Consider the following 10,899-nt stretch of genomic DNA (forward strand, 5'->3'; position numbering starts at 1 on the left):
ATGTAATAACTGTAATAAGTATTACATTATTATTGTAATAATAAGAAGAAATGTATTACATTATAAACTCACCAAAAACATATTTGTCATATTTTCATTATTGAAACTGAAATTTAAAGCATAAAAAAATAGTATTCCCTTACAGTATATTTTTAAAAATCTAAACCCAGTCTTAAACTACTTGTGAAATGCAACAGGTTTAAATGTTCATGTAATTACTACTATTATTATATTTTTATTAAACACATTATTATTATTATTACTAGTAGTAGTAGTAGAAGTATCAGTAATCTGGTGGGTTTTGTATGCAGGTTAAGACTGGATTTAGATTTTTAAAAATGTACTGTATATTTTAATATTGCATTTTGCAGGTGGGTTAATACTGGCATTAGATTTGTAATCTATGTTTTTAAAGATTTTTGAAATGTACTGTAAGGGATTACTAATATTGTTTATGTTTTAAAAGCTATTACAATAATGACGATAAGACATGTTTTTGGTGAGTTTATAATGTAATACTTTTTCATAACGTAAATTATTACATTATGAGCTCAAGATTTTATTACTTTTTGAGAAAATGATTACATTATGAACATTTTATCACAATGATAAAATGTAATACTTATTATATTATGTGCAGTTTTTACGTGACCCTGGACCACAAAACCAGTCATAAGTCGCACGGGTATATTTGTGGCAACAATATTAAATAAGGATCATGTTCCAGGAAGATATTTTGTAAATGTCCTACCATAAATATATAAAAAGTGTATTATTAGTAGTAATATGCATTGCTAAGGACTTTATTTGGACAACTTCAAAGGCTATTTTCTCATTATTCAGTTTTTTTTGCACCCTCAGATTCCAGATTTTCAAATAGTTGTGTCTCGGCCAAATATCGGCCAAAATGAATGTCCTTCTTTTAAAAACATTAATGTTTATTATATATTTTTTCTAGGTCGAATTCTATGGCGAATGAAGGACCACGTGCATAAAATCCAACAGGCCCGAATAAAACACATTTCCACTGCCATTCCCAAAAAAGGCACAATTCACCAACCCCTGAACCACTTTGACAAGAAAAATGACGAAACCTTCCCGCAGGTACAAATTATAGACACAACCTTACACTCATCCTGCTTTGAATGTGATCAGGGCGACACTTTATAAGAAGTATGCAGTAATAACGTACTTACAAATCATTAACAAACTGTTAGTTTATAGTTAATTTATAGTTATTATATTGTAGTCTCTACATTGTTAGTACATAATAATTGTGTTACAGTGAAAATTAATTGAAAACTCACTATATAACTTATTAATATATGAACTATGAATTAACTACAAACTAATAGTTTGTTAATGTTTTGTCAGTTCTTTATTACTGTATATTTATAACGTGTTACCAAAATGGGTCGTTTTAATTTGTATATTCAAAATAATTATGTAAAATAAAAATAAAATAATATTAATATGAATTCATTAATCATGTTATTTGTTATAATTTATTCATTAATATTTGTTCTGCACAGAAATTCTTTGTGAACGACGTTTATTGGCAGCATTCAGATGGACCAGTCTTTCTCTACATAGGAGGAGAGGGACCGCTCTCCAGATTCAGTTTATTGTTCGGTTAGCACCTTTTTTGTTGTTGCTTCAAGTCATTCTGCTACATTCAACCTGATCTCCTGAGAAAACGTGACTATACATATGTTTCCCTAAAGCCATAATGCCCATCACCTCCTCCTACATCTCACTGCTGCTCCCAGATAAAATGTCCACTGGGTGGCGCCATATGCCAGTGTTAGTTTCTTCAATGCATGATGGCACACAGGAATGTTACAAGTTCAAAACAAGTTCAACTCTTGGAAAAGCATCATGCTGTCAGTTACAACATATTTTTACACTATATTGCCAAAAGTTTTGGGACATTACATGCACATGAACTTTAATGACATCCCATTCTTAATCCGTAGGGTTTAATATGGAGTTGGCCCACCCTTTGCAGCTCTAACAGCTTCAACTCTTCTGGGAAGGCTTTCCTCAAGGTTTAGGAGTGTGTTTATGGGAATTGGTGACCATTCTTCTAGAAGCGCATTTGTGAGGTCAGGCACTGATGTTGGACGAGAAGGCCTGGCTCACAGTCTCCGCTCTAATTCATCCCAAAGGTGTTCTATCGGGTTGAGGTCAGGACTCTGTGCAGGCCAGTCAAGTTCCTCCACACCAAACTCGCTCATCCATGTCTTTATGGACCGACGCTTTGTGCACTGGAGCGCAGTCATGCTGGAACAGGAAGGGGCCATCCCCAAACTGTTCCCACAAAGTTGGGAGCATGACATTGTCCAAAATGTCTTAGTATGCTGAAGCATTAAGAGTTCCTTTCATTGGAACTAAGGGGCTAAGCTCATCCCCTGAAAAACAACCCCACACCATAATCCCCCCTCCACCAAACTTTACACTTGGCACAATGCAGTCAGGCAAGTACTGTTCTCCTGGCAAACCGCCAAACCCAGACTCATCCATCGGATGGCCAGACAGAGAAGCGTGATTGGTCACTCCAGAGAACACGTCTCTGCTCTAGAGTCCAGTGGCGGCGCGCTTTACCCCACTGCATCCCATGCTTTGCATTGCACTTGGTGATGTAAGGTTTGGATGCAGCTGCTCAGCCATGGAAACCCATTCCATGAAGCTCTACACACTGTTCTTGAGCTAATCTGAAGGCCACACGAAGTTTGGAGGTCTATTGACTCTGCAGAAAGTTGGCGACTTCTGTGCACTGTGCGCCTCAGCATGCGCTGACCCCGTTCTGTGATTTTACGTGGCCTACCACTTCGTGACTGTGGTTCCCAATTGCTTCACTTTGTTATAAAACCACTAACAGTTGACCGTGGAATATTTAGTAGTGAGAAAATTTCGCGACTGGACTTATTGCACAGGTGGCAACCCATCACAGCACCACACTTGAGTTCACTGAGCTCCTGAGAGAGACCCATTCTCTCACTAATGTTTGTAGAAGCGTCTGCATGCCTAGTGATTGATTTTATACACCTGTGGCCATGGAAGTGACTGGAACACCTGAATTCAATGATTTGGAGAGGCGTCCCAATACTTTTGGCAATATAGTGTATCTTTTTGGAGAGCGTTTTCCTGTCTGCTGCAAAGTCTTCCAAAATAGAATCATCAGTCACATGGTATTACTGGTTGCCTCAAAAATATGCAGTTACATTTATCCAAATCAATGGCTTACAAATATAGAAGGACATCAAAAAGAATTAAAAACAGATATTTTCAGAAATGGATATTTCAGGGGACCAGCGGGATAATGGGAACAGAGAATTGATTCTTTAATTTCGAGACTGCTGATACAGAAATGGAAAAAACAAAACCTTGATGGCTTTTACATTGTACCACACTCCCTCTGTTAGGCCACCATGTGGACATGGCAGAGAGAGATGGAGCGCTGCTGGTGTCGCTGGAGCACCGCTTCTACGGGCAGAGCATCAACCCCGACGGGCTAGAGACAGAGAAACTGCGAGATCTCTCCAGCCAGCAAGCGTAATAATGACAGACCTTTTCACACTGATGATCACAATGACATTTATAATATGTGGTGTTTCATCTCCTCCCTGTCTCAGTTTGGCAGACCTGGCTGCGTTCCATCATTACATCAGCCAGCGCTTCGGCCTCTCACAGAGGAACACCTGGATCAGCTTCGGAGGTTCCTACGCTGGAGCTCTCTCTGCTTGGCTAAGAGGAAAGGTTTGTTCCCAAACAAATCTGTGTTGTTTAGTTCAAAAATTCACTCAAAGTGTTGGTCCCATGCCTTTAACTACTACTTTAAGTCCTAATTATTGTGTCAATGTTGTATTGCAAAACACTTTTGCTGCTTTTGAGGTGGGATACAGGTGCACTCTAAAAAATACTGGGTTAAAAATAACCCAATTTGGGTTGAAAATGGACTAACCCAGCAATTGGGTTGTTTTAACCCAGCAATTGGGTTGTTTTGAGCAAACATTTAACCCAACCGCTGGGTTAAAATGACCCATTCAATGGGTTAAAACAACCCAATTGCTGGGTTAGTCCATTTTCAACCCAACTTGGGTTGTTTTTATCCAAACATTTTTTAGAATGTGAGGTTAGGCACAGGTTTTGTTGTATGGGCAGGTTTAAGGATGGGGTAAGGGAAGGGAACCAAAGTTTTTAATTACTTTTCTTTAATTCAAAAACATTTTAGAGGATCAAATCTCCACCAAGGTCTATCACCTGCACCTTAAAGGGTTTAAAAAAATAAAATAAAAAATAAAACGGTGTAACACTTTACAATAAGGACCCATTAGTTAACTAACAATGAGCACATTTGTTACAGTTCTATTGATCAATCATTATTAACATTAATAAAACACTTTATTTATTGTCAGTTCATGTTAGCTCAACTCCATTAAATAATATTAAAAGATAAAACTTGTAAATATTAAATGAACATTAACTATGATTTTATCAATTCTTTTGAAGTGTATTTCATTGTTCATGTTATTGTAAACCTTATTGTAAAGTGTTAGCAAATTTTATCATCATTTTGTTTTGTTTTGTTTTTTGTAACACTGAAGAAATGAAAAAAAAAAAGTCCTAAACTGCTCTTTTCCATTCAGTGAAACTCCAAAAATAACAAATACAATATCTTCCCAAATGTGTTTTCTTCTAGTTTCCTCATCTTATCTATGGAGCAGTGGCGTCCTCTGCCCCTGTTCAAGCCCAACTGGACTTTAGCTCTTATAATAGGGTGAGTTTCATTCCTGTGAAGTACTTATTATTATTATTAGTGTTAATGTTGTTGATGTTCTGTACAACTATCCTGTAAAATACAAATATATATATATATAACATTTCAAGTTACAATAATAGTATTTATGTTTTAAATTCTTCACTCTCAAAAGTTCAAATCTTCAAGATTTTAAGTGAACCTAATACGCATTGTGTTCTCAAAATGCATGGAGCTCTTCGGTCCCTTTTGACTGAAAAATTTTTTTATTTGAAATTTTAAAAACCGTAGATTCATCAGAATTTTACAAATATTGGTGACTTTAATGGCACAAAAAATATGTGGCATTAAAAAGGTGTGAAAAATACTTGTGGTCTTCATGGTCAATAATTACTGCCATCAGAAATTAATGGGAAATAAGCAAAAATACAAAATACATAAAAAAATGTGGGATTACAATCTACAAATCAGCCATAATGTGCTAAAAAAGTGACAGCAATGAAGGGGTTACATTCTAAACATCAAAAGTACAAAGCACACACACACACACACACACACACACACACATGAACTGGTGTGGCTTTAACAATACACTCTCAGAAAAAAAGGTACAGTGGAGGTACAGTTTTATTAACAAAACGTATAACTGTACCTGTAAAGGTACACAATTGGTCCTTAGGGTACAATTAAATTGTTTTGTTCTACTTAGAGCAGGGGAAGGTAAGTTCGGTCCTAGAGAGCCACTGTCCTGCAGAGTTTGGCTCCAACCCTAAAAGACATCGACAGAAGCTCTTATTGAGAATAAACAGAGGTTTAGATGTTGATGTTTTATTGAAAAAGTTTCCTTTAGTTGGGCAGTTTGACTCTTAGCTTTTATGTGAGTTTGTGATAACAGTGTTAACAAAACACATAATCTGTTCAAATCAAAAGAAACTATCAACAAAACTTATAATGACGAAAAATTTAACTCATCACTGACTAAAAATATCAATAAATAATATTCACCAATATCCACTTTCTTGGCACAGATCAGACTTTCGGAATTTTGATTTTTAAATAGGCCTACATTCTAGGGGGGGGGGGGGAAGTTTAGACGCACACAGATATCAAGAATCAACCTATGAATCAATGGTGACAGACTTAATGCTGCAATGCATGCTGGGAGCCATGAGTTTTATACTGTGGTGGATTGGAGCTAAACTCTGCAGGACATCAGCTCTCTAGGACCGAACTTGCCTACCCCTGACTTAGAGGTACAAAAATGTACCCTTAAGGGTACCACTCCAGTGACGGACACGTGTACCTTAAAATATAAAATGTTGTACTCTTTTTTTGAGCCAGAAGACTCAAAGAACAAAGTTTAAATCAGATCAAACCCAGATTTATTAAGCTCTTATAAAGCATTCCTGTTATTATTATAAAAAAATGTTATTGCATTAATGTACTAATGTAAAAACATACACATATATATATATATACACATATATATATATTATTATTATTGTGAACAGAAGTGTTACTCCCGAATTACGAACACCAGAGGGTTAAACTCACTGCTATAAATTGCGTTTTCCAACCCCAACATCTGGCAAACTCTGAGCTATAGAGCACAACACTTTCAGTAGTTATTGCTTACACCGTGTGCTTTGGCATTAAAAACTCTGTTTATTTTGCAGGTGGTTGCGTATAGTCTTATGAATGAGGCAGTGGGTGGCTCTAAAAAGGTAAGAGAACATTTAGGGTTGCTATGAATTTCTCTGTGTGTATTTGTGTATCTATCTGAGTGTGTGTGTGTGTGTCCTCAGTGTGTAGCAGAAGTGAAGGGTGTGTTTGCATCAGTAGAGGCAGCTCTGCTTATGGGGAATGAGACGGAGGTGGGAAAAGACTTTGGCTGTTGTGAGACCCCTTTGAAACCAGAGGACAAGATGGAGCTGTTGCAGAGTTTGGCTGATATCTTCATGGGAACCGTCCAATACAATGAGGAGGGGGTGGCCTTCAGCATCGCAGAGCTTTGTGACATCATGACCAATAGGAGTGAGGCCCATGAGCAGAAGGAGGAGGCCTATGACCGTCTGGTCAAACTAGCGGCGGTAACATTTATTGATCTCATTTTATGTGGTATCCGAAAAATATTTGACAGTTTGGTTCAAATTAAAAGTGAAATTGTGTGTAAATTCAATAACATAAATTTAAATGAAATTACATGTAAACGTTCATGTATTTTAAAGTTTTGTGGTATTACAGTATTCATTACCACAGATAAGGAAAGTACATTTTGTTTCAGTTTCAAAATATTATTGCTGTGTTGCTTGGATTAGAAATTCTAAATTTAAATACGGGACAATACTAAAGTGTTATTTCATTGGTATACCGTATAAATATCAGTCAACTGGTTTCAGATAAGTTTCAAATCATTTAGATGATTTTTCTAATGCTTTTCTAATGTCTCTAATGCTCACCAAGACTTTGTTTATTTGATTAAAAATACAGTAAAAACTGTTTTAATATTCTGTATTCTAAAATGTAAATTATTCCTGTGATGGTGAAGCTGAATTTTCAGCATCATTACTCCAGTCTTCAGTCACATGATCCTTCAAAAATAATGAAGGATCAGAAATCTGTATGATGATTTGCTGCTCAATTATTGATGCTGAATTATTAATAATTGCTTTTATTACTATCAATGTTGATTACATTTTATGCTGCTTGAGACTTCTTTCACACACACACACACACACACACACACACACACACACACACACACACACACACACACACACACACACACACACACACACACACACACACACACACACACACACACACACACACACACACACACACACACACACACACACATTTTTTAAAGGTTCTATACATTGTATTCAGAAGGCTATACATATTCTAATGTTGCACAGTTTGTGTCTAATTCGTTGTGCAAATAAAATGAAAAGCGCAATATCATTTCTAACCAGCTGAGGGCATCACTGACTGAAAAATGTTGCCTGATTCTAAATCTCTTTTACATTTGAAACAATTGTACACACAAGGAAGAGATTCCTCTGACTACATTTTGCTAAATTAAAATAGTATTTAAATGATAGCATCACAGATTATGTGGATGAAGCTCAACAGCCACTTTGAGGTCTTATCATGAATGTATTTTTGCCCTATTTTCAGATGTACCGTGCCAGAGAGAGAGTCCCGTGTCTGGATGTGTCTCATGAGAATCTTGTGCTTGAACTCAGTAACACTAAAGCTACAGACTCCACTTACAGACAGTGGTTCTACCAGACCTGCACTGAGTTCGGCTTCTGTGAGTCACTCATAAACACCTCGTACTTTTATTTGTATCAAAACGTTTAATTGGGATGATATAATCTTCTATATTTGTGACAATATCGTGCAGTTGATCATGCTTGAGTCACACACAGACTTCAACATTCAGCATCAAAACACAACCATGGAAACAATTACATTTGATTTATTATTTATTCATCGTAACAATTTGCTTTTTTTGTTGTGCTACTACTGACACAAGACACTCAAATTGTCAAATAAAACAAAACAAATACTAAAACACAGCATTATTTATCCATGCCGCAATGCAGTCTGGGAGTCATTTTGAGTAGCTATACAGTACAAGTCAAGAGTAAATCTAAAGTAAATGATCAAGTACTCTCAGTTCTTTTTTAGTTACTAGAACTCTAGTGTAAGCGAACTATACTAACTAAGCATTTGTCAGTACAACATACTATTCCTATTTCACTTTACTTCGTTTTTAAGGCAATCGATTTGCATGCTTTTTTAAAGTCTAACTAATTCGATTTTACTGTGTGATGGAGTTTGACTTCTTGCCACTGTCGCCTCTGGTTTACTTAGTTGGGGAAACTAAATATTCAGCAACATTATTGATCTGACTGTACTGACACTATTGGATGAAATCTGAACTGAGCTGAGGATGACATCACTGTTTTCTCCAGAGCTGCTGTATAGATGAATTGAGCTCATTTCATATTGATGATCTTTACACAGTTATTGAACTGAACTGCGACACTGAACTGACTTTAATTGAATTTAATTGAATTCTGTTTGCATCATCAAATCATTATTTTCCTGTTTATCATCAAACAATCTGTATTCTATAAAGCGTTCAAATATAAACAATGTTATTGTGAAATGACAGTATATTGCAGGTTAATAACTGCATGACTTTCACAGTAATTCCCCAGTAGGACGTCTCTTGTCTCTAATGGCACTCTTGGAATATCATACTGTATTTCTACAAGGCAAATGTACTATGAAGGTACCCAGCATGCAGTGCGGCATGACTAGATTATGCTGTGGAGTTTCTTGATTCTTGTTGGTTTTATCTGAGTTGCTAAACTTATTTATGCTTCACTTTTAGCAGTTTGTGTTGTTTATTTTGTAATGGTCAGAATTTATATTTATTATTATTATTATTATTTGTTGAGTATTGATTTCATTAGCTGATGCAAGAAAAATATTATGTTGCAAGAAGATTTCATCCCTTTCAAAGATAAATCTCAGCAGCTGCTTTATTATTGTGAAATATCCATCTACAATTATGAATTTAAAAATAAGATATTGGTAAATCTTTAGGCTGAAATAACGCTAATAATAGTATAGTTTGAGTAACTTAAAATCATTTAATTAGCTTATATTCTAGCTTGTCATTGTTTTAACAAATGTTTTCATTTCTTGGCTAGAACAGAAATTTGAATATGAATATACAAGATCCAAGATCCCAAGCAAATGTAACACTGATCACCATCATGGTGACTTCAAAACAATTACAGTACTGAACAATATCATTTCTTACAGTGGTTAAAGACTTTATCATGTGAATTCACAGTAAAACAAGAGCAGCAAATCACTGATCATTCTGCTGTTGATTAACAGTAATTCATAAGAAAATGACCCAGAGTGAATGAACTTCACTGTAAATTTCAGATACAGTAATTTATTGTAAAATAATACTTTTTAATCCTGTAAATTCCTGACATTTTTTTTACAGTGTATAAATAAATGTGACTTGACATGGGTGTATTTAAGGTCATTAAATAATCTTTTACGAGGTTAGTTTTCATCATGTCTATTACGTCTTAATTTATAATCCAATTTTGTACCTTTTGTGTTGGTTTATGGAGCAGATCAGACATGCGAGGACACTCATTGCCCCTTCTCACGAATGTTAACCCTTCAATCTCAGACGGAGCTCTGCTCTCGACTCTTCGACATCTCTCAGGACAGTCTCCCTGTCCTCATTGATTTTACCAACCAGTACTATGGAGGGAACCGGCCCCAAACACAAAGAGTTCTCTATGTCAATGGTGAGCATGAGTTCCTTTGGCTTAAAATGTATGTTTGAGTTCATTCATATGCATGTAATGACAGTGAAGTTGCCTGTTGCCTGCACAACATATTGTGATGTGATTCTTAAAGACCTGTTTTTCTGACCAAGGCAACATTGACCCATGGACAGAGTTAAGCGTGGTCTGGAACGACACTATGGTGGATGATGACAGAGTCATTCTTATTGATGGCACCGCCCACTGTATGGACATGATCGCAGATAAATCAATGGATAAACCTGCACTGCACCAAGCCAGGAAGGTAACCATGTAATGGAGTTTGTAAAAAAAAAAAGGATTATGGAATAATTCATCATTTTAGTTTACTTTTACTTTAAAAATAAAGTAGTTTACATACCCTTGTTTCTCACACAATTTTCCATGTTGTCATCCCCATAGGAGATTGAAAGACGTGTGTCCATGTGGCTCAAAAGCGCAGCACGGCACCATATGGTTTGATCAGCATGACTTTTTCATAATCACATGATGACCAAAGCGTGCCAACTGGGTTTCTTTTTATCTTTTAATTAAAAGAGAGAGAGATCTGAGTGCTTAGAATCTTGAAATCTGTTCCACATTAGACTTCTTAACCTTCATTAGGAGTCAGGAGACTGGAGGAGTTTAAAAAATGTCTAAATTATTTCCATGTATGCAATAGTACTAAAATAAACTATATTGCCAAAAGTTTTGGGACGCCTGCCTTTACATGCACATGAACTTTAATAACATCCCATTCTTAATCTGTAGGATTTAATATGGAGTTGG

General features: G+C 35.9%; 1 protein-coding gene across 1 annotated transcript; it reads left to right on the forward strand.

The window, feature by feature from the left end:
• Positions 1 to 975: 975 nt before the first annotated feature.
• Positions 976 to 10,593, forward strand: prss16 (serine protease 16; the record flags this gene model as incomplete). Its single annotated transcript, XM_079823252.1, has 11 exons — positions 976 to 1,104; positions 1,533 to 1,632; positions 3,426 to 3,555; positions 3,636 to 3,759; positions 4,703 to 4,780; positions 6,436 to 6,483; positions 6,565 to 6,849; positions 7,940 to 8,075; positions 9,934 to 10,113; positions 10,245 to 10,396; positions 10,534 to 10,593. 11 exons carry the CDS (start codon positions 976 to 978, stop codon positions 10,591 to 10,593), a joined length of 1,422 nt encoding a protein of 473 aa, XP_079679378.1.
• Between the last annotated feature and the right edge of the window lie 306 nt (positions 10,594 to 10,899).

The sequence above is a fragment of the Gobio gobio genome (assembly GCF_949357685.1).
Source record: "Gobio gobio genome assembly, chromosome: 8".
Classification (NCBI taxonomy): Eukaryota; Metazoa; Chordata; class Actinopteri; order Cypriniformes; family Gobionidae; genus Gobio; species Gobio gobio.